Source organism: Bombina bombina, chromosome 7 (genome assembly GCF_027579735.1).
Source record: "Bombina bombina isolate aBomBom1 chromosome 7, aBomBom1.pri, whole genome shotgun sequence".
NCBI lineage: Eukaryota > Metazoa > Chordata > Amphibia > Anura > Bombinatoridae > Bombina > Bombina bombina.
This window is the reverse complement of record NC_069505.1, coordinates 349422131-349447754: the sequence shown is the minus strand read 5'-3', so window position 1 is coordinate 349447754 and position 25624 is coordinate 349422131. Positions and strand designations below refer to the sequence as shown.

The window sequence follows — 25624 nt, the reverse complement described above, 5'->3', positions numbered from 1 at the left end:
GGTCTAGGGGTTAATAGGTTTATTTAGTGGCAGCGATGTGGGAGGCCAGAGGTTTAGGGGTTAATAGGTTTATTTAGTGGCGGAGATGTGGGAGGCCGGAGGTTTAGGGGTTAATAGGTTTATTTAGTGGTGGCGATGTGGAAGGCCGGCGGTTTAGGGGTTAATGACTTTATTATAGTGGTGGTGATATTGGGGAGCGGTGGATTAGGGATTAATAGCTTTTATCAGTGTTGGTGATGTCGGGGAGTGGCGGAATAGTGGTTAATAACTTTATTATAGTGTTGGGATGTCGGGGAGCGGCGGAATAGTGGTTAATAACTTTATTATATTGTCTTTGATGTCGGGGAATTTATTTTTATTTCACAGGTACGTTTTTATTTTTTTAAATGCAGTTATATTGTAATTTTAATTTAAAGTTAGGGGGGTGTTAGGTTTAGGGGTTAATAGTTTAATTTAGTGTTTTGCGATGTGGGGGTCCAGCGGTATAGGGGTTATTTTTATAGTGCTTTTTTATTTTTATAGGGCTATTAGATTAGGTGTAATTGGTTTTATTTTTGATAATTTCATTTATTGTTTTTTCTAAGCTTAGTGTTTTTTATTTTTCGTAATTTAGTGTTTATTATTTTTTTGTAATTTTAGATTTTTTAATTTTTTTCGTAGTGTTAGGTTTTTTAATTGGTAGTATTTTTTTTACTTTATTAGAATAGTTGTTAGGTTAATTTATAGTTTAATGTTAGGTTTATTTTTATTTCACAGGTACGTTTTTATTTTTTTAAATGTAGTTACCCTATATTGTAATTTTAATTTAAAGTTAGGGGGTGTTAGATTTAGGGGTTAATAGTTTAATTTAGTGTTTTGCGATGTGGGGGTCTAGGGGTTAATAGGTTTATTTAGTGGCAGCAATGTGGGAGGCCGGAGGTTTAGGGGTTAATAGGTTTATTTAGTGGTGGAGATGTGGGAGGCCGGAGGTTTAGGGGTTAATAGGTTTATTTAGTGGTGGCGATGTGGGAGGCCGGCGGTTTAGGGGTTAATGACTTTATTTTAGTGGTGGCGATATTGGGGAGCGGTGGATTAGGGATTAATAGCTTTTATTAGTGTTGGTGATGTCGGGGAGTGGCGGAATAGTGGTTAATAACTTTATTATAGTGTTGGGATGTCGGGGAGCGGTGGAATAGTGGTTAATAACTTTATTATAGTGTTGTTGATGTCGGGGAGTTTATTTTTATTTCACAGGTACGTTTTTATTTTTTTAAATGTAGTTATATTGTAATTTTAATTTGAAGTTAGGGGGGTGTTAGGTTTAGGGGTTAATAGTTTAATTTAGTGTTTTGCGATGTGGGGGTCCAGCGGTCTAGGGGTTAATAGGTTTATTTAGTGGCAGCGATGTGGGAGGCCGGAGGTTTAGGGGTTAATAGGTTTATTTAGTGGTGGAGATGTGGGAGGCCGGAGGTTTAGGGGTTAATAGGTTTATTTAGTGGTGGCGATGTGGGAGGCCGGAGGTTTAGGGGTTAATGACTTTATTATAGTGGTGGCGATATCGGGGAGCGGTGGATTAGGGGTTAATAGCTTTTATTAGTGTTGGCGATGTTGGGGAGCTGTGGAATAGGGGTTAATAACTTTTATTAGTGTCAGCGATGTCGGGAGCGGCAGATTAGGGGTTTTAGACTTGGTGTTTATGTAAGGGTGTTAGGTTTAAACGTAACTTTTTTCCCCCATAGACATCAATGGGTTTGCGTTACAGAAATTTTTCATTCTGTACTTCAGGTGTTAGTTTTTTTTCTAACACTCTCTCTCCATTGATGGAGCTTAACGCCACCATATCACACGCACAAGGAGGCTTTTCAGTAACTCGTAATGCCAGCTATGGAGAGTGACATAACGCAACTTTTTTGGCGTTAGTTTCGCAGCCTGTTTAGCAAAAAAACTCGTAATCTAGGTGTGTGTAAACATTAACAATTCTGGAGTAGACTGGCCCTTTAACACACTGCAAAGTATCATGCAATACAGAGCTCACAGCCATTTTGCATATTGCAGGATTGTCACAGTTTGGGACTTCTGCACCAAAGTCTCTCCCGTATCTTCCCTTTAATTTAAATGTCCTGGTTTCGGGGGCGGAGCTAGCCTGAGACCAGAGCAGACGTGTTTTCATTGAGCTCCTGCATTCTTACAATAAACCTTAGATTTAAACCCTTTTTTATTATTTTATTACCTGTCTCTCAGACTACCTAAAGCACTATCTAGCTGAGGAGACTAGCCTGCTGCTGGTTGCTGCAGGAAAATATCTGATAAGAACCAAGGACGCTAGCTGACATTCTACATCAGAGACTCCAGGAGAAGCACCTGTCGCCCGGGAAACTTCAGCATCGCAAAGACTAGTACACCCCATCCAAGGTGTTCCGATTGCTGAGGAAGGCACCCGGTTTCCAAACATACCTGGCGGTGTGTGGTTATTGGTCCCATACTACCTATACATATGTGGGGACTCAGAAGCAGAAAGGCGCGAAAGCTGCCATCATGGAGTGACGTCATCAGAAAGCTGCGGGGAAGACGGACACAGCCGACTTGTGCAGTGCAAGCGGTGCTGCGGTCTGAGACATCAGAGGAGGCTCTTCTGCTGAGAAGCTGCTGGGAGGGTTGGAGGCCACAGTGGCGGAATAAGAAGACCAGGAAGGGTGAGTGACTTTAGCACACTAAGTTCCGGAGGGTCGGGGCTCCGCTCCGGAACGCTCACCCACGTGTCATCCACACTCGGAGTCTGTAACAACCTCCCTGTGCATTGGAGGTACCCACCGGACTGCCCTGTTAAGCCTGCCGCAGCCATAGCTTAGACCACAGCTACGGAGAATAACATAAACCCTTACTTAGGACCACCCGGCTCTACTGCCGCTTTAACTTTTGCAGCGCTAGATTCACTTGATTACAACCAAGTGTTAAGCCCCATCTGAAACTTAGCTGCATTTCTTACAAGTAGACGCTTTGGGCCTAAAACTTAACACTGCTGTCCCAGATACTATATCCAGCTACTTTACCTGGAGGTACTTATCCACTCAAAACTGAGAGATTTACTAACAGAAGCAGGATAGAATTTTCTCAAGCACTCCCAGCCTATGTATTACTATTAGCCTGAGTGGCAGCAACACCCTGATAACAGTGGAAGCCACTTGCCTCCTACTCTAAATCAGAAATACCACTGCGTCCCTTGTGCCACCACACGTACCCTGCAGCGGAGTTCCCTATTCTAACAACGGCAGATACTGAGGCACTATCTTCCAAAATTGTTGCACTCCCTGTGGTCACCCCCTCCACTCAGACATAGAAGTCCTCTATTTATACCCACAATAGCCCGTGGGCTCAGAGACTCAATGCAACATCCCAAAGCACTTTGAACTTCCTTGCTTACCATAATCTAAAAACCAAGATACCTCTATACATCCCAGATTGCCACCGCTCTATAGTGACTCTCCTCCACCTTTCCCGCTCTGCTCCCCAGAGCGGGTCATAACCTCCATCCTTTTACCGGCTGTGCCCAGTGGTGGCAATTCCCCTGAGGAGAGCCACACTCTATCAAAGCCCCCTGCCCACAGAAACTACCAGACCTCTACAATACAACAGCTTCTATAATAATTGTTTCTCTTAACTACATGGCATAAGTAACTTAGCCATGATTTGCTAAATCCTGTGGCGCCCCTCCCTACCGGTGTATTCCAACTGAACCCGCCAGGTTTTACTCTTTCCCTGCAACTACCTATTGACATTCCGCCACTATCTGTTACAACATCTGGTATATAATGTCACAACAAGCCAAGAAGAAGACAAAAGGACTAAACTCTTCAAAACACACAGTTCGGGACCATTTCCAACCCATCAGGGACCCACTACCGGACATATCAGATGATGAAAGATCTGTCTCACCACCTTTATCAGAGGGGAGAGCTAGTGTAAGGAGCTCGCCACCCTCTCTCAGGCAACCTGAAATGATCACCATGGATTCTATGAAGCTACTACTAGAGCAACAGACCCAGTCATTCACGAGAAGATTTGACAAATTGGAAAGGTCCTTTGACGACCTCAGAAAAGACATTGTTACAGTTAATGAACGAACAGACATAATAGAACGCAAACAGGAGGACTTATTAGTGGACCACACAAACTGGGTCAGTTATACACAAAATCTAGCGGACCAGGTGTCCTCTTTAGAGGCGAAATTAGCGGACCTGGAGGACCGTTCCAGGCGGAACAATGTTAGAATCAGGGGAATTCCGGAGTCTGTAGGGCCACAGGAGCTAGAAAAATTTGCTCAAGCACTATTTAGATCTATCATAGGTCCATCAGGGGAAAAAGATGCACGAATTGACAGAATACACAGGGCTGCTAGGCCGCAAAACCTCCCTATGGATAAACCCAGAGATACCATAGCTAGGTTGCACTATTTCTCCTTCAAGGACAGACTCTTGAAAGTCACCCTGAGGCAACCCCAGCTCCCGGATCAGTTTAAGGACATCTCACTATACCCTGATCTGTCCTCATTCACGCTTCAGCAAAGAAGAAGCTTCAACGAAACCACTAGAACGCTGAGGGCCCACCAAATTCGATACAGATGGGGATTCCCCACTAAATTAATTATTACTAAAGATGGTTTCCAACACACTGCTCTTACTCCACGTCAGGCGCAGGACTTGCTAAGAGTCTGGAACTTGCCTCCTGTAAATGGAATTGAGGACCCTCCACGACCTCAGAGAGCAGGACCCCTACTGAGAGTGGGAGCCCAAGCGTGGAACCCGGAAAGACAAGAGGCACCCAGACAGGATCCTGGCCGATGATCCTTACCTTCCTACACCATCAGAAATAACCCCATGATTGCCTATCTATCCCTAAGGGGGTGTTGTGAAGATCCCCCATTATTACCTAAATCCCGAAAGGATTGAGTCATCTACTGGCGCCATAGTGGTGCTGAAAAATTGGTAATGTACAGGGGATTGACGCTCTCGTATATTACTCCCTACTCCCTTCCTTTCCCCATCCCAAGTTGCAGAGCTCTGCTTGGCTTGTTCCCTCACCTCCAGTAGACTGAGTATGGAACACTTGTGTTAGTTCACTCCTTCAAGAGAACTGATAAGGCTACCGAGACCTGGAGGTGGCTAGGGAACTGGTAAAGTACATGTGAAAGATCATCTTGCTCAAGCTTAAATGTTTACTGTTCATATAAGTTAAAGTTGCAATGTTTGTTGTATATGATGTCTCAGTTATGATGCCAAATTAATGTTTACATAAAGGTACCTCAGATGGTTGTGTCGCTTTCCCCTGTCTCTCCTCCTCTCTATCATCTCTCCCTTATCCCTCTTTTCCCATACCCTGCTCTAATCACAACCCTCCTGACTCTATTACCTCCCTTACTATCCTAGTCCCTCTTTTCCCTAAATGCCCTTCCTTTCCGCCTAGACTGTTGGTACCCCCAACCAACCGCACTCATCCACTGCTTGCCCCTCTACCCTTCCTACCTCTCTAACCCTACTAGGCCATCTCCTCTTTCCTTCGCCTTCTCTTCTCCCTTGCCTGAATCCTTCTTCTCTCAACTCACACATCGCCAAGGTTGTTTGTCCAACCTACTACCGCTTCCTTTTAGACATGGGAAACCATTGCCCTGAGGGGAAATACTGGGATACTGGTATGGTACATCGACGTTATTAATTGCCAAAAGCAGCTGTATTTGAAATCTATATTAGTTTGACTTACACTGTTGATCGTGCATAATGCTTCATTGATGATTTCAGATTAATGTCCCACATAAAGATGTTTTGATAGTTATGTTTTCCTCTTCCATCTCTTTCTATCTTTCCACTTCTCCCATCTCTTGCCTCCTCCCTATACCCTGCTCCCTCACTAACTTTTTCAGCTCTAATACCCTCTTACTACCATATCCCCCTCTCTCTTCCCTCTCTCCCTTTCTCGGATTGCTGAAGGCCTACTACCCCCTATCCTACCCCTCTCCTTCCATCTCTTTCCTCCATCCCTTCCTTTCTCACTTTCCCTTAGCCTTCTATAGCTCAAATCTTCCATACTCGCCATGATACTGCTTAATCTACTATCACTTCCTCTAGATCTGAGAGAGGTCTGTCCTTATGGGAGCGACGAGGTAGGGATTTGCTTTATAGACATTGCTGCAAGCTGAGCACAGATTGTATTTGAAATCTCTCTGGGTTTAATTTGCACTGTTACCTTATATAATGCTCCACTGATGATGTTTTACGAATTGGTGTCTTCTACTGTTGGTATTTCTCTTACTACCTCTTCTCCTATCCACCACCTTTCCCTCTGCAATTCCTTTTTTCTCTATACTCACTCATCTTACTAAAGCAGCTATATTTGAGGTCTACACTAGTTTGACTTACACTGTTGATCTCGCACAGTACCTCACTGATGATTTCAGATTATTGTTCTACATAAAGGTATTTTGAAGACTATGTCTTCTTCTCCCATCTCTTTATATCTTTCCACCTCCCCCACTTCTTACCCCCCTCCCTATACCCTGCCCTCCCCACTAACCTTCTAAAAGGACAGCTACCATACACTTACTCGTACCTACCCATACTTTGTGACTTATCTGCCCCCTGATGTAGACTTTTAGCACCCTTTAGACTCTCCACCCATACATTGACCTATACTCCGATATATAACATAAGCACATTACACTTTCCTGACCTAACTGGACTCTCTGACACCTTCTCTCTATCTTTCCTCTTCCTAGCATTTTCCTACTCTTCTTTTCCTTTTTCCACCACGCCCTTGAGATTACCTGGCTATAGGTTCCTATACAAGACGATTAAGTGACATACAACACACACCGGTAGTGGAGGGGAGCCTCTAAGCTCTCTCCTCTAACACTACCTTTCCCCCCCTCCCCCCTACTGGGGCTGTATTTTTGGTGCGGTTAGGGATTATTTATTTTATCCTCCGCACTCCCTATTTGGCAGAGTGTAGTAGTCTCTGCCCAACCCCGAGAACTTGGTAGAACCCTGCGCGTACCCTTCCTTATCTCCCATACCTTTGCCTTACACCCTTATTTCCCCCCCTTTTTTTTTTTTTTTTTTTTTTTCCTCTATCCCTTCTCCCTTTTCTTACCTTACCCTTCCCCCACATCTTGACCACGATTCTCGGGGAAATACCCCTTCACAGTATTCATGAGTTGACCTCCAGATGTTCCCCCCTTCAGAACCTAACAAATACCTCAGTGATTGTCTTAAGATGCTGACAACTATTCAAAACTCACTTTCTTTCTTTTCTGTAAGACCTATACTGCAAACCCTTGATCCAGAGAGTTTCTGTCTCCTAATAAGTACCAGATTGCAGGGCCCATAAGTGGCCCTAAGTTACACTGTTGACGCTTGCATGTTATGTTAATTTATTATAAGAAAAGAGGCATTATTAAGGGCAATACCATGTTCCCAAAATAGCCAAGTGTATCTATGTTTGTTTGCAGGAATTATTGTCATATAATATTGATTGAGATATTGTCCTTGCAACTGTGAATGTAACCTTACTTATTTCATTGCCTCAATAAAAATAAAAATTTAAAAAAATTTCCTGGTTTCCAAAGTGAAAACAAGGACTGACATGACCCTGCCCTCAACATGTCCTAGCAAAGTCCAGGGCCCACCCAACCCTCTTCACTACTCGCCCATCCACTCTTAGACTCCACCCCTGCTGATCATGGTGCCACCTACAGAAAGCTTTCAGCTCTTCCCACAAGGCTCCATCACTCAGACTAGGCCTCCAAATCCTGGAAGGTATCTATGAAAGGTTAGGAGGTACGCATTGATATACTGGGCAGTTCACAAAGGCTTACAGCATTACACATTATATTTAGGCACAATTTAATTATTAAAATGTAGTTTACTTATAACATTTATACAGTATTATAACTTCTCACCTTCCTCACAATCATGCCCATGTTTATTTAGATTGGAGCAAATGTGACAGACAGTTCCTTTAAACTTCTCAAAACACTGACATTTGCCATTTCCTCTCATACCATCGTTGCACTGAAAAAGATGTAACTATATGAAATTATGTGGCTAAAAAGATATGTGATAAATAAATCAAAAATTGATCAGTTAGTTAAAAGAGCACTAAACCCATTTCTATATGTAACCTAACATAGTAATATAGTAGATGAGGTTGAAAAAAAGACTGAATTCCATCTCTTCCAACCTATACAATTCAAATATACTTACAAAAAAGCTCCAGTTGAGATTAAATTAATATCATTAAAAGGTGACCCATTTAACACAAGCAATCATATCCCTGAATTCTGTTCTATAGCCAGAAATGTATCCAACCCATTTTTAACTGCATCTAAGGTATTGGCATTCACTACCTCCTTTGGTAAGGAGTTCCACAATTTTATTGCTCTTACAGTGAAAAAATGTTTACATTGCAGGAGATTAAATCTCCTTTCCTCCAGCCTTAAATTGTGACCTCTTGTCACAATAATTTTCTTGGAATAAACAGAGCTTCTGCCATCTCTGTATATAGGCCTTGAATATATTTATATAAAGTCATCATGTGCATATTTCTGCAACTACCAGTTACATTGTAAAAATCTTTATACATAAGAAACGTATTAGCAGAATGTAAAAAAAAGTTGCAAATCTAGTGCAGGGATAGAAGTTTTGAAAGCCTGGGTGAGTTAATGTTCTTAGTCTTTGTTGATGTGTTCAGTTAGGGACAGATGTAAATAAGTGTGTGCTCTGATTTAACAAATCACTGTGTAGAATGTTGCAGGGTGAGACAAATGTTACCATACTTGCGTAAAATGGAGGCACTCCACCTTCTCTGACACAGTGAAAAAAGCACAATTTTCAGTGGCAACTGGTTAACATGCATAGGATGGGTATCCAATAAAATATGAGTGTATTATTGCAGCAATAAGAATAAGCTATGGGTTATAAAACTTAAATTATGCTTACCTGATAATTTCCTTTTCTTCTGACGGGAAGAGTCCATAGCTGCATTCATTACTTTTGGGAATTCAGAACCTGGCCACCAGGAGGAGGCAAAGACACCCCAGCCAAAGGCTTAAATACCTCCCTCACTTCCCTCATCCCCCAGTCATTTTGCCAAGGAAACAAGGAACAGTAGGAGAAATAGCTGTGGACTGTTCCCGTCAGAAGAAAAGAAAATTATCAGGTAAGCATAATTTAAGTTTTTCTTCTTAAACGGGTAGAGTCCACAGCTGCATTCATTACTTTTGGGAAAACAATACCCAATCTATAGAGGACACTGAATGCAAACAAAGGACGGATACAGAAGGCAGCCCCTTTAAAAGGCACCACAGGCTGAAATTACCCAACACCCAATAAAAAAACTGTATCACTAAAAAACAAGGGGAAAAAAAACGGAAAGGCCCAAGAAACTGCCCATCAGTTAAATAACCCACAAAGCCGTGCTAGAGACCACTCGGAATCCCTAGAGACCACTGAGCACATAGACCTCCGGGGAGTCAAGCCCCACGGCTCTCGACTCCCACGAAACCTACCCCCGACTCGCAAGAAGAAAACCTCCCTCTACTCCCGAGGGGGAGAACAGAGGCCCCAATAAGCAATCCAAAGGTTCACCCACAAAGGTATGAAGAAATTTCAAACGGATCAAAGCAAAACCAAGGTTGCTACAAGACCACCGTCCCAGAAAATGAACATCCTAGAAGGACAAGGACCAGAGAGAAACTCCACACCCATGAAAAAGCGATCACAAGGAAGAACAAAGATCCACCCTCGAAACCATGGCACCGCACCATAAAATTGACGGTGCACTGAGAAGCTATGAGCTCCTCCAGTCCCATAGTCTAGCCTCCAACCGCGAAACTAGACAAACATAGGTAGACTAACTGTCCTAGCAGATAAAAAAAGCTCTCTGTGAGAACACAGAACCACCACTGAACAAGAACTCGCTATGTCCAGTCACAAGGCAGCAAAGCTGACCCTAAGAGATCGTGGGACACCATCCCACAGAGAGATTCCAAAAAATAACGGCAACAATCCCTGTTCAGAAGGATCAGCTAGAAGAGCGTCCAGCACCAGGAGCAAATCCCACCAGTGGAGGATGGACATCAAGGACTCCCCACCGAAAGAAAAGAACAGGAACAAGTACACAGTCAAGGCTCAACAGAGCAGACAGATTCCAGACCCCCACTCCGAGGTAAGGGACCCAGCCCAAAAAGCAGGGAACGACCGAAGACCGAAAATACACAATTCTCTGAACCAGACCTCAGGAAGAGAAAAGAGGAGCCTAAGAAGGAGATGAACCCCTGGTAGGACAACTCTGACCGTGATTTAAATCTGGCACGCTACTCAGGAAGCCATGACAGAAAATTACGTGCCCGGGTTCCAGAACCCTTACAAAGCACCCTTCCTAAAGGAGGACCACACAAAAGGAACATATGGCAATGAACTACAGCATCCTAGTACCACAATCCAGCCCCATGACCTCATACCCGCAAGGAAGAGAAGAACCCCTCGGAAATGAGGAGACAAGGACCCTTGGGGCCTCAACGGATATAGAGATACTCCAAAGGATAAATATGGACATCCAGCGCCAGCAGCTGGATACGAACCAACAGCCTTTGAGTTGCAAAGCCACAAAGCTAACCACTAGGTTACCTTGACTGCTTGGACAAAGACAAAGAAATTACATCCCAAGCCCTAGGCATGGAAAATAGGGAGTAGAGAAAAAACAATAAAAACCATATCAATTTGAGACGAGACCACTCGGCCATTACCACCAGCAAAGTTGGCACAAAAACCCCGAGCCCACAGCAGGGTGCAATAGTTGCCCCTGATGAAAATTGTAGGATCCCATCTGAGAGACTGAAAAGCTAACCGTCAGGCAGTTCCCAAGTCTCCCATTAAAGACAAAACCGAACCCCAGACGGATGTTCCAAAACCAAAGGGCTGAAACTGAAACGCCCAGGACCGAATCCAGAATTTGGCCCCTGAAATCTCAAGCAAGAGACATGGCTATAAGCCAGACACCCAGAAACCGGAACTGGACGATGCTCCAACCCCCTGAGGAACCATCAAGCTGCCTCATATGGAGGAGAGCATCCTGGGCAGGGCATCCCACATCCCAATGTCCTTGGACATTGGACACTCACATTGAACTCAGACCCAAGAGCCTGGAAAGACATCAAAACAGGCCTAAGAAGATGGCACCCCACACCCGGAGGGGATCTGAACCCAGGACCCCCCACTTGAAAGCCCCAAGGAGCTAGATCACTTAGTTGGTTGAAGGACAACACCCCAGAGTCAGAAGACCACATGGGGAACAAGGAACAGGCTCCAAACTGACCCTTATGTGGAGAAGACAATATAATTTCCAAAGATCCTTACAGGATCAGTCTCCCAGAAATCCCTGTATCGCACCAGAAATAACGATGGGAGTCTCACAATTCCTGGCAGACAAGCTGACCAGGGGAAAATGCCGGGGGAAAAATGGGAATAACCCAAAGCCCTGCGCTCCCATATATGAGAGCAAGCTAGAGAATGAAAAAGGAAGAAGGACATGCTCAAACTTCCAGACACTGATGACCCTACCACCCAAGAAGGGGGACAAGCAGCCCCAGTAACCTGCAAGAGGAACAGGGAATGGAGAACTTCGGTCCAAAGGACCTCCAGCACCTACAATGATGCCCTAGCCAGATCCTTGGGTGAACGCCCACGGAGAATAAGCATGCTAACAGCGGACCCTCCGATCAGAGGCCTCAGTCTCCCAAGCTCAGAACTGGAACCAATACTCAAAAGAAAAGAAAAGGAGATGTCAAGGAGATTGGTTTCATCCCCATACGTCTAACCCAGTTTGCCATCCGGAACAGAAGACCGAGTATCCCTCGGCCCAATCCTGGGCTGGAATCCTTAAGCACCACCAAAATATGCTGTAGTAGGACACGAAAAATATGCTGTAGTAGGACACGAAGACGTGCCAGTCTACAACGGAAGGCAAAATGATCCCCCGCCGGATCGGTAGACGACCCCGGCCCTGAGGGTGGGGCCCCTGAAGCCTCAGAGGCCAACACTTCCCCAGAAGGCCGAACTGAATAAGGTGATCTTACGCTCGACGGGCCCTGGTTGACAGAACACGGACAGTACCTTAAAAATACTTCTCCTGGGAGATATAAATGTGCCAGCGCCATAGATATGGCCATGTGGAACTGTGCAGTAACCTCTGGAGGAAACAAGCCGCCTTCCGGAGAAGGAGTAATGGCCATAGGGACACCTGCTTGCGTAGCAAAAGAAGGACATGGATTTCTCGGGGGCGGATGGCTCAATGCACTCTAAGCTCCCTGACTCGGGGGAAGAGAGTACTCTAGAACAGCAATCAGAACATAACTGATGGGCGTGAATAACCCGGGCCATTTCATACTCTTCACAAGACATATCCTCCGAATCGGAGATATCCGTCTCTAAAAAATCAGACTAATCCATAACTAGGGGATTGCAAATATGGGCAAACACTAAATGGCACCTTACACCTCCAATGGCTGGGGCACTCACCAACTCCTGTGAACCAGACAACTAACGAACAGTCTCTCTGTGTAGCCACCCGTTCAGAAATGGAAATACAATGTAACCACACCCGGTCACGAGGCGCACCGTGTAAGCCCCCAAAAAAGGCACGCTTTTTAATAGGCCCGCACAAGCTGTTGATAAGGTTGTTATGTTCCGAATTGCCATGAGCCCAAGCAACACTACACACTAGCAGACAGAATCACATAACAAACATGATAAAAGTCCCCCCTGTTCAATAACCCCCCTCAGGAGATATTAACACTTGATTCCACTTAAGATAAAGGAGTTCCACTGGGACCCTAACTTCCTTTGTTAACATTACATTCACATTGAAATAAAATGAAACAATCTTACAATCTATGCCATGGAACAGGAACATGGCCCTTCAAGTGTGACAGATAGTAGCCTCACTTCTGACATAGACTTGAGAGAATAAAGGCAGGCAGCGAAACTGGTCAACGCTGATTGCCTAGGAGCTGTTAATATGAGTCGTAATGGTTTCGCAGAAAGACTCTCCCTGCATCTCCGGACTCTAACCTTCATCCATGCTCTTACTGAGAGGCTGACAGGATTACTTAAAAACTTCAGTCCCATTTCGAAGAGTACTTTTCGAAGAGTACTACCCTCTTCAATCTTCTGACACTTCTCTTCCAACCTCCTGTGACAAAAGGCAAAGAATGACTGGGGATGAGGGAAGTGGGGGAGGTATTTAAGCCTTTGGCTTGGGTGTCTTTGCCTCCTCCTGGTGGCCAGGTTCTGAATTCCCAAAAGTAATGAATGCAGCTGTGGACTCTTACCATTTAAGAAGAAAAACTGTACTTTTCAATAGAAACATTTTATTTAAAGCAGGGGTATCAAGCTCTTTGTATCCGGGGGCTACTGGCCAAGTTTTTTACCCCCATGGGGGCCACTTGAACAAAGTGAGTGCTCTGGAACTGAGTTTACTAGAAATTGGAAGTCACATTTACCCAAGTAGTAGTGCATGGTAGGAGTTTTAGTCCACAATAGACAAACACAGCGTATATTTATCTTGTGAGTGCCAAGTGAAGTGATCATTCTGGAACTGAATAAAAAGTGATATTTATCCAAGCAGTACATAATGGGAGTCTACACTAAACAATGCATGCTTGTATTTATATTTATCTTGTGAGTACCTTATTTAGAACATCAACTTGCTACACCACTTAGAACCTTAAAAACATGATGGAGCCAAATGAATAATTTACCTAATAAACAAGGGAGGGCCAGATTAAACTATTTTGAGGGCTGCATTTGGCCTCAGGGCCGGTACTTTGAGACAACTGATTGAAAGGTACATGAAACCCAAACATTTTCATTTATGATTCAGATAGAGGGTAACATTTTAAGAAACTTTGGAATGTATTTCTGTTATCAAATTTACTTTGGTCTCTTGGTGAAAAGCAGGTAGGTAGGATTAGAAGCGTGCACGTTTCTGCAGCACTTTATGGCAAAAATTGTATACTTTTACTAGAGCACTAGATGGCAGCATTGTTTGATAAATAGATAGATATAGATTCTGCAAATTTAAAGGAACAATAAATTGGTAATTATAAGACACTTATGTTGTCTTGTTATAGAATAACACATCAGGAAAGTCATTACATTTATGTTTGCTGCAATTGTTTTTAATAGCTAAACTCCACCCATCACTTGACTCAATTAGAGGAGAAAATCTGGGTTTGAATCTGAAGCTTGCAAGGCTAGCAACAGTCATTATGTTAGTATAAAGCAAATGTATTAGTATTTTTTTTTTTTAATGCTTAGGCCTAGATTTGGAGTTTGGCGGTAGATGGGCTGTTAACGCTCCGCAGGCTTTTTTCTGGCCGCAGCATAAAATTAACTCTGGTATCGAGAGTTCAAACAAATGCTGCGTTAGGCTCCAAAAAAGGAGCGTAGAGCATTTTTACCGCAAATGCAACTCTCGATACCAGAGTTGCTTACGGACGCGGCCAGCCTCAAAAACGTGCTCGTGCACGATTCCCCCATAGGAAACAATGGGGCTGTTTGAGCTGAAAAAAAACCTAACACCTGCAAAAAAGCAGCGTTCAGCTTCTAACGCAGCCCCATTGTTTCCTATGGGGAAACACTTCCTACGTCTGCACCTAACACTCTAACATGTACCCCGAGTCTAAACACCCCTAACCTTACACTTATTAACCCCTAATCTGCCGCCCCCGCTATCGCTGACCCCTGCATATTATTATTAACCCCTAATCTTCCGCTCCGTACACCGCCGCAACCTACGTTATCCCTATGTACCCCTAATCTGCTGCCCCTAACACCGCCGACCCCTATATTATATTTATTAACCCCTAATCTGCCCCCCTCAACGTCGTCGACACCTGCCTACACTTATTAACCCCTAATCTGCCGAGCGGACCTGAGCGCTACTATAATAAAGTTATTAACCCCTAATCCGCCTCACTAACCCTATCATAAATAGTATTAACCCCTAATCTGCCCTCCCTAACATCGCCGACACCTAACTTCAATTATTAACCCCTAATCTGCCGACTGGAGCTCACCGCTACTATAATAAATGGATTAACCCCTAAAGATAAGTCTAACCCTAACACTAACACCCCCCTAACTTAAATATAATTTTAATCTAACGAAATTAATTAACTCTTATTAAATAAATTATTCCTATTTAAAGCTAAATACTTACCTGTAAAATAAATCCTAATATAGCTACAATATAAATTATAATTACATTGTAGCTATTTTAGGATTAATATTTATTTTACAGGCAACTTGGTAATTATTTTAACCAGGTACAATAGCTATTAAATAGTTAAGAACTATTTAATAGTTACCTAGTTAAAATAATTACAAAATTACCTGTCAAATAAGTCCTAACCTAAGTTATAATTAAACCTAACACTACCCTATCAATAAATTAATTAAATAAACTACCTACAATTACCTACAATTAACCTAACACTACACTATCAATAAATAAATTAAATACAATTGCTACAAATAACTACAATTACATAAACTAACTAAAGTACAAAAAATAAAAAAGAACTAAGTTACAAAAAATAAAAAAATATTTACCAACATAAGAAAAATATTACAACAATTTTAAACTAATTACACCTACTCTAAGCCCCCTAATAAAATAACAAAGACCCCCAAAATAAAAAATTCCCTACCCTATTCTAAATTAATAAATGTAAAAGCTCTTTTACCTTACCAGCCCTGAACAGGGCCCTTTGCGGGGCATGCCCCAAGAAAATCAGCTCTTTTGCCTGTAAAAAAAAACATACAATACCCCCCTCCAACATTACAACCCACCACCCACATACCCCTAATCTAACCCAAACCCCCCTTAAATAAACCTAACACTAAGCCCCTGAAGATCTTCCTACCTTGTCTTCACCATCCAGGTATCACCGATCCGTCCTGGCATCCGGTGCTGAAGAGGTCCAGAAGAGGCTCCAAAGTCTTCCTCCTATCCGGCAAGAAGAGGACATCCGGACCGGCAAACATCTTCTCCAAGCGGCATCTTCGATCTTCTTCCATCCGGTGCGGAGCGGGTCCATCTTGAAGCAGCCGACACGGATCCATCCTCTTCTTCCGTTGTCTCCCGACGAATGACGGTTCCTTTAAGGGACGTCATCCAAGATGGCGTCCCTCGAATTCCGATTGGCTGATAGGATTCTATCAGCCAATCGGAATTAAGGTAGGAATATTCTGATTGGCTGATGGAATCAGCCAATCAGAATCAAGTTCAATCCGATTGGCTGATCCAATCAGCCAATCAGATTGACCTCGCATTCTATTGGCTGAACGGAACAGCCAATAGAATGCGAGGTCAATCTGATTGGCTGATTGGATCAGCCAATAGGATTGAACTTGATTCTGATTGGCTGATTCCATCAGCCAATCAGAATATTCCTACCTTAATTCCGATTGGCTGATAGAATCCTATCAGCCAATCGGAATTCGAGGGACGCCATCTTGGATGACGTCCCTTAAAGGAACCGTCATTCGTCGGGAGACAACGGAAGAAGAGGATGGATCCGCGTCGGCTGCTTCAAGATGGACCCGCTCCGCACCGGATGGAAGAAGATCGAAGATGCCGCTTGGAGAAGATGTTTGCCGGTCCGGATGTCCTCTTCTTGCCGGATAGGAGGAAGACTTTGGAGCCTCTTCTGGACCTCTTCAGCACCGGATGCCAGGACGGATCGGTGATACCTGGATGGTGAAGACAAGGTAGGAAGATCTTCAGGGGCTTAGTGTTAGGTTTATTTAAGGGGGGTTTGGGTTAGATTAGGGGTATGTGGGTGGTGGGTTGTAATGTTGGAGGGGGGTATTGTATGTTTTTTTTTACAGGCAAAAGAGCTGATTTTCTTGGGGCATGCCCCGCAAAGGGCCCTGTTCAGGGCTGGTAAGGTAAAAGAGCTTTTACATTTATTAATTTAGAATAGGGTAGGGAATTTTTTATTTTGGGGGTCTTTGTTATTTTATTAGGGGGCTTAGAGTAGGTGTAATTAGTTTAAAATTGTTGTAATATTTTTCTTATGTTGGTAAATATTTTTTTATTTTTTGTAACTTAGTTCTTTTTTATTTTTTGTACTTTAGTTAGTTTATGTAATTGTAGTTATTTGTAGCAATTGTATTTAATTTATTTATTGATAGTGTAGTGTTAGGTTTTATTGTAGGTAATTGTAGGTAGTTTATTTAATTAATTTATTGATAGGGTAGTGTTAGGTTTAATTATAACTTAGGTTAGGACTTATTTTACAGGTAATTTTGTAATTATTTTAACTAGGTAACTATTAAATAGTTCTTAACTATTTAATAGCTATTGTACCTGGTTAAAATAATTACCAAGTTGCCTGTAAAATAAATATTAATCCTAAAATAGCTACAATATAATTATAATTTATATTGCAGCTATATTAGGATTTATTTTACAGGTAAGTATTTAGCTTTAAATAGGAATAATTTATTTAATAAGAGTTAATTAATTTCGTTAGATGTAAATTATATTTAAGTTAGGGGGGTGTTAGTGTTAGGGTTAGACTTAGCTTTAGGGGTTAATCCATTTATTATAGTAGCGGTGAGCTCCGGTCGTCAGATTAGGGGTTAATAATTGAAGTTAGGTGTCGGCGATGTTAGGGAGGGCAGATTAGGGGTTAATACTATTTATGATAGGGTTAATGAGGCGGATTAGGGGTTAATAACTTTATTATAGTAGCGCTCAGGTCCGCTCGTCAGATTAGGGGTTAATAAGTGTAGGCAGGTGTCGGCGACGTTGAGGGGGGCAGATTAGGGGTTAATAAATATAATATAGGGGTCGGCGGTGTTAGGGGCAGCAGATTAGGGGTACATAAGGATAACGTAGGTGGCGGCGCTTTGCGGTCGGCAGATTAGGGGTTAATTATTGTAGGTAGCTGGCGGTGACGTTGTGGGGGGCAGGTTAGGGGTTAATAAATATAATACAGGGGTCGGCGGGGTTAGGGGCAGCAGATTAGGGGTACATAAGTATAACGTAGGTGGCGGTCGGAAGATTAGGGGTTAAAAAATTTTAATCGAGTGGCGGCGATGTGGGGGGACCTCGGTTTAGGGGTACATAGGTAGTTTATGGGTGTTAGTGTACTTTAGGGTACAGTAGTTAAGAGCTTTATGAACCGGCGTTAGCCCAGAAAGCTCTTAACTCCTGCTATTTTCCTGCGGCTGGAGTTTTGTCGTTAGAGCTCTAACGCTCACTTCAGAAACGACTCTAAATACCGGCGTTAGAAAGATCCCATTGAAAAGATAGGATACGTAATTGACGTAAGGGGATCTGCGGTATGGAAAAGTCGCGGCTGAAAAGTGAGCGTTAGACCCTTTAATCACTGACTCCAAATACCGGCGGTAGCCTAAAACCAGCGTTAGGAGCCTCTAACGCTGGTTTTCACGGCTACCGCCGAACTCTAAATCTAGGCCTTAATCTTTTTAGGGAATATGCAGCAGGGTTAGCATTGATGATGCTTTTCCAGTTCTGAGAATTAGAAAAAAACACAACTTTAAGAGCTAAATTACATTAAAATAGTCAAAATAAATAATGTATATATATTAAAAAATTATATTTTATGCATATTTAAACATTTTATATTAAATTCTCAAGGTGTTTACTGCCACTTTAAGCTGCTGTTCCACTTCTCCTCTGGGGCTCTAAATATGTTTCCTATAGGAAACAGCTGACAAATAGATTTTCAGTAACCAATCAATCCCAATGAATGAATACAAGAAAGAAAAGGAGAAATTGTGGGGCCACTTAATTGGACACTGATTGTGGACCCTCCCCCACTTTGACCTGTGCAAAAGTAATAACACACATACACATAAATATAAACATAAACTCAGATACACTCAAACACACATATACTTACAGAGACAAACAATCTGAAACACACACATTCTGACACACATACACTCTGAAACACTAACACACACTCTTTTAATCACTCCCACACACTGTGAAACACTCACTCATAGACAGAGACACACTCACACAAACAGATACGTTAACACTCTGACACACTCAAAAAAACTAAATTTATGCTTAACTGATAAATGTATTTATTTCCGGACATAGAGAGTCCACAACATCATTTCAATTACTAGTGGGATATTCACTCCTGGCCAGCAGGAGGAGGCAAAGAGCACGCCAGCAGAGCTGTTAAGTGTCACTTCCCTTACCCGTAACCCCCAGTTATTTGGCTGAAGGGAAATGGAAAAAAGAAGATAACACAAAGGTGTAGAGGTGCCTGAGGTTTAACAAAAAAATACTGTCTTATTTAAGGGTGGGGTTGTAGACTCTCCATGTTCGGAAAGAAAGAAATTTATCAGCATACATTTTGTTTTCTTTCCTATGACATGGAGAGTCAACAACGTAATTCCAATTACTAGTGGGAACCAATACCCAAGCTAGAGGACACGGAATGAACAGGGAGGGAGAAAAAGGCAGGAGGACCTAAACAGAAGGCACCACCGCTTGAAGAACCTTTCTCTCAAAAGAGGCCTCCGCCGAGGCAAAAGTATCAAATTTGTAGAATTTGGAAAAAGTATGCAGAGAGGAACATGTTGCCGCCTTGCAAATCTGTTCCGCTGAAGCATAATTTTTAACGCCTAAGAAGAGAAGACAGCCCTAGTGGAGTGAGCCGTAATACTCTCAGGAGGCTGCTGTCTAGCAGACTCATTAGCAAAACGAATCATACTTCTCAACCAGAGGGAAAGAGAAGTAGAAGTTGCCTTCTGACCCTTACGCTTTCCAGAGAAACAAACAAACAGCGCAGAAAACTGACAAAAGTCTTTAGTTGCTTGTAGGTTAACTTTTAGAGCACGCGCAACATCCAAGTTATGCAAAAGACGTTCCTTATGAGAAGAAGGATTAGGACAAAAAGAAGGAACAACAATTTCCTGATTAATATTTCGATCCAACACCATCATAGGGAGAAACCCCAATTTAGTACGAAGGACCGCCTTATCCCCATTAAAAATAAGGTAAGGGGAATCACACTGCAGAGCCGAGTGTTCGGAAACTCAGTGAGCAGCGGAAATAGCAATAAGAAACAAAACCTTCCAAGATAACAATTTAATATCTACAGAATGCATTGGCTCAAACGGAGCCTGTTGCAAAACTTTAAGCACCAGGTCCAAGCTCCAAGGAGGAGCAACAGGTTTATACACAGGCCTGATTCTGACCAGTGCCTGACAAAAGGATTAAACATCTGGCACATCCACCAGACGTTTGTTTAAAAGAATAGACAGTACAGAATCTGACCCTTCAGAGAACTGACTGACAAGCCCTTCTCCAGACACTCCTGGAGAAAAGATAAAATCCTAGGAATCCTGACCCTGTTCCAAGAGAAGCCTTTCGATTCACACCAATATAGATATTTGCGCCATACCTTATGGTAAATTTTACGAATAACTAGTTTGCGAGCCTGAAGCATGGTATCCATGGCCGACTCAGAAAACCCAGGCTTAGCCAAAACTAAGCGTTCAATCTCCAAGCAGTCAGCTTTTAGATAAACTAGATTTGGATGGCGGAAAGGACCCTGAGTTAGAAGATCCTTCCTCAGAGGTAACCTCCAAGGTGGAAGAGATGACATCTTCACCAGGTCCGCAAACCAGGCCATGCAGGAGCTATTAGAATTATAGACGCTCTCTCCTGCTTGATACGAGCAATGACTCGTGGAAGGAGAGCAAAAGGAGGAAACAGGTATGTTAGACCAAAATCCCAAGGAACTGCCAGGGCATCTATCAGGCCTGAGGATATCTTGACCTTGAACCGTACCTTGGAAGCTTGGCGTTCTGACGAGACGCCATCAGATACAACTCCGGCACCGCCCACCTGAGAGTCTATCCGGATGGAGAGCCCACTCCCTGGGATGAAAGGTCTGTCTGCTCATCAAATCCGCCTCCCAGTTGTCCACTCCTGGAATGTGGATGGCAGATAGGAGACTGTGAGCTTCTACCCACTGTATAATGCGAATCACCTCTTTCATGGCCTAGGAACTCCAAGTTCCTCCCTGGTGGTTGATGTAAACCACTGAGGTGATTGTTACGGTTACCCTTAGTCTCGCTGAGAGATGGACCGCTTAGTAGCCTGGATCCCTATTGCTAAAGAGGGGAGAAGCTGCTTTCCATAGTATTCTATATGAGTCTCGCAAATATAGAATAATCTCCCTTAGCTGCAGTACAGCTAGGATACCCTTCTGCCCACAAAAACGAGTCAACGCTGCGATTGAGGGTCAAACAAGAACTCAGGACTGGGATGCCCAGCCTGCTTTTTATTAAGGTTACATGCACACAGGGCACTCCCAGGGGGAGAGGGGGGGAAGCACAAAATCCCCCATCACACATTTAGATAGAGAGCACTGTCCTTTGACAGGCCACAATAGGATTACAGTACTTAAGATAACAAGTTTACAAGTTCATCTTATCAATTAGCAGTCTGGCTCCAGAGGTGATTAGACAATAGTTTCTAAAAGCTGAAAAAAAAAGAGTTAACTCTTTATGAAATGAAACTTGTTACAGTTTTCTTGGAGCCCTTCTTAGGCACTGGCTTGCTGGTTCAGGCATTGCTGCTGGGAAATAAGCTCTTCACAACAAAATAACTAATGCTTCTGTAACATTGCTCCCTTTCTGTGGAACACTCTGGCAGACACGGTCTGACCCCTTTTCGGGGCAGACTAAGGCTGTCCAGACCGCTGGTTATGCGGGGCTGAGGTCGGTTTGTCTGGACAACCCGTCGGCGTTGCCATTCTGTTTCCCAGGTCTGTAAGTAATGGTGAAATTGAAGGTTTGCAACGATAAGCTCCAACGTAATAGCCTGCCGTTATCTCCAGAGACCCGGTTCAGCCACACCAACGGGTTATGGTCGGTGACCAGAGTGAACTCCTGACCATATAAATAGGGAGTCAATTTCTTTAATGCCCACACCAAAGCCAAACACTCCTTTTCGACCGCTGCATAGCTGACTTCGCGGGGCAGGAGCTTCCGGCTGATGTAGGCAACTGGATGCTCCCCTCCATCTTCGCCTACTTGGCTGAGGACGGCTCCCAGCCCGAACATGGAAGCATCGGTATGGACGATAAAACGTTTGTTAAGGGCTGGGGCCGCCAAGACAGGAGCGTTAATTAGAGCATTTTTGAGAGCCTGGAAAGCCGTTTCACAGTGGGGAGACCACAGGACCTGTCGAGGTAAGTTCTTCTTGGTCAAGTCAGTCAGGGGTTTGGCAAGTGTGCTGTAGTCTGGTACGAACCGTCTATAGTACCCTGCCGTGCCCAGGAAGGCTAGGACCTGAGTCTTAGTGATGGGGGTGGGCCAATTGGCGACAGCTTCTATTTTGGCCGGCTCTGGTCGCTGCTTTCCACACCCCACCCGGTGACCCAGGTACTGTACCTCGGCCATCCCAAAGTGGCATTTTTCTGGCTTCAGAGTCAGGCCAGCAGCCCGGATCTGATCCAGAACCATTCCCACATGAGCTAAGTGGTCCTCCCAGGACTCACTGTGGATCGCTATGTCGTCCAGGTAGGCGCAAGCAAAACTCTGGAAGCCATCCAGGAGCCTATCCACCAAGCGCTGGAATGTAGCTGGGGCATTCTTCATCCCAAACGGCATTACCCTAAACTGATATAAGCCGAATGGGGTGACGAATGCCGACTTGGGGATAGCCTCCGGGGCCAGGGGAATCTGCCAGTAACCTTTGCAGAGGTCAATAGTGGTCAGGTAATTTCCCCTGGCTATACGATCGAGTAGCTCGTCTACCCTGGGCATAGGGTAAGCGTCCGTCACGGTATTTTCATTGAGCCTCCGATAGTCTACGCAGAACCGGGTGGTCCCATCTTTCTTGGGCACCAAGACAACTGGGGAGGCCCAGGGACTATCGGAGGGCTCAATTACCCTGAGCTGGAGCATCTCATCGATCTCCTTCTTCATTCCTGTCCTAACTGCTTCGGGGATTCGGTACGGAGCCTGGCGCAAGGGAGCTTGTCCCGGAGTATCTACCTGGTGGGTGGTTAAAGTAGTGTACCCTGGCTTCGGGGAGAAGGTGAGGTGTTTGGACTGGAGGAGTTGGTTGAGCTGCTCCCTTTCAGTGGGGCTAAGTCGGTCCCCTATCTGAACCTGCGCCACTATACCTGTGGGGAGGCTCTTTTCTAATAGGTCTGGAATGGGTAAACTGTCGGGGTCTTCCTGAGGGGAACAACATACGGCCGTCACGTTCTCTGGTCGCTCAAAATATTCCTTGAGCATGTTTACATGGAATGTCTTTCTAAGATTGTTGTCGTGGCAGCTAGCTATCACATAAGTGGTGTCTCCCCTTTTCTCTACGATCTGGTAGGGACCCTGCCAGGACGCCTGCAATTTGTCTGTCTTCACCGGCTTAAGTACTAACACCTTTTGTCCTATGGTGAAGATTCTCTTTCGGGCCCCCCGATCGTACCATACTTTCTGTCTTCTCTGGGCCAACTGGAGATTAGCCCGCACGGATTTGGCTAATTGCTCCATTCGGTCCCTGAGTTCCAGCACGTATGGCACAATTGGGACACCGTCAGCCTCCATCTCTCCCTCCCAGTGCTCCCGGATCAGGTTTAGGGGTCCCCGTACCTTTCTTCCGTAGAGCAACTCGAAGGGAGAGAACCCTGTCGTTTCCTGGGGCACCTCCCGATAAGCAAATAGGAGGTGCGGCAGGAAGCGTTCCCAGTCTCGGTATTCCTGAGTGAACGTCTTGAGCATTTGCTTGAGGGTCCCATTGAACCTCTCACACAGCCCGTTCGTCTGGGGGTGGTATGGGGAGCTTAGGAGGGACTTAATTTTGCAAACCTGCCAGAGTTGTTGGGTCAATTCAGCCGTAAATTGGGTGCCTCGGTCGGATAGGATTTCTTTTGGAAATCCTACCCGGGAGAACACCTGTACTAGTGCATTCGCTACCGTATCCGCTTGTATGTTGGATAGGGCGACAGCCTCTGGGTACCTGGTAGCGTAGTCCACTACGGTAAGAATGTATCGCTTACCGGAGGGACTAGGGGTAGCCAGTGGTCCCACTAGGTCAATAGCAACCCGGCTGAAGGGTTCCTCTACAATGGGCATATTTACTAGCTGGGCTTTAGGGTGATCGCCTCGCCTTCCTACTCGTTGACACACATCGCAGGTGTTACAGTAAGTTCTAACGTCAGCGTGCACCCCTGGCCAAAAGAACGTGTGAGTAATGCGGTGTAGGGTATGGGTAACGGCTAGGTGGCCTGCTAAGGGGATGTCGTGGCCTATTTTGAGGATTTCTTGACGGTATTTGTGGGGCACTACCAGCTGTCGCCTACGCTGTCCCCTTTTCTCTGTCCAGCGGTATAGTTTCCCTTTTTCCCATAAGAATGTTTCGTTATCTGCCCCGCCCCCTCCGGTCTCTGCTCGTTCCCGGTACTTTTGTAAGGTCGGGTCAGTCTTAGACTCTGCCTCGAAAGCATCTGGGGTGTCCCAGGGTATGGGGCCTAACCTGTCAGGCAAGGTTGGGGTAGGTCTTACCTGTGTCTCCCGCACTGGTGAGAGCTCTCGCTCCGTCCGGGCTTGGGCCCGTGTAGTCACTGGGTCCGCCTCATTGTTGCATACTGGAGCATAGGCAGAAGTCATGGGGCCCAAATCGTTGCCCAGTAGTACTTCGGCAGGTAAATTATCCATTAGGCCCACGTTCACAGCCCCCTTTCCCGCTCCCCAATCAAGATGTACTTTAGCTGTTGGAATTTTGTACACATCCCCCCCCGCCACTCTAACGGCCACAGTCTGTCCGGATCGCTTGTGCTCTGGCACCAAATGACTCTGTACCAGCGTGATAGTAGCCCCTGTGTCTCGCAATCCCTCGGTAGATCGCCCCTCGAGCCATACCCTCTGCCGATGGTGCTGGCGGTTATCTGAGGCAGCATATACAGGGTCTGCCTCGTGAAGCGGCCCCACATATCCCTCCATAGGGGCCTCTTGGTTAACACAGAGGGCCCGGGCCGGACGATAGGACCCAGAGGGGTAATTGTAATTCCTGGGTGTCTGGTGCGTATTAAGGGGGCAGCTAGCCATGAAATGCCCTGGTTGCTTGCATCGGTGGCAAGTCGGTCTGGGACGCTCAGAGCTGTTATTGGGTGGTCCTGAGTGTCGGGCGGGCCCTGTGGGCACCGGGGCTCGGAATTCAGCACGAGGGGGTGTACGGTAAACCTCTCTGGGTTCGACCCGTGCTGGAGCTCGGTAGTTCATGGGTTCGTGAAGACGGGAGTCATAATGTTCATCGGCCAATTTGGCTGCTTCTTCTAAGGTAGAAGGCCGCCTGTCTCGCAGCCATTCCTTCCCTTGCTGTTCCATGCCATTATAAAAATGTTCTAAGAGAAACAATTGTAAAATTTCCTCCCCAGTCACCGCTTTACATCCGCTCAGCCAGTGATTTGCCGCTCTCCGCATTCGGTGCGCCCATTCCATATGGGTATCGTTAGGCTTCTTTTCCGTGCCCCGAAACTGTCGGCGATACGTGTCCGGAGTTACAGCGTACCGTCGCAACAGTG

At 44.8% G+C, this 25624-nt stretch overlaps 1 protein-coding gene across 1 annotated transcript in view; it reads right to left on the bottom strand.

Annotated features, from left to right (window-relative positions):
* The window catches only part of STAB1 (stabilin 1), a 1127460-nt gene that overhangs the window by 688412 nt on the left and 413424 nt on the right, over window positions 1-25624 (bottom strand). The window contains exon 22 of the mRNA XM_053721023.1: window positions 7928-8039. Within this exon, the coding sequence (XP_053576998.1) occupies window positions 7928-8039 (112 nt within the window). The remainder of the gene's footprint in view (window positions 1-7927; window positions 8040-25624) is intronic.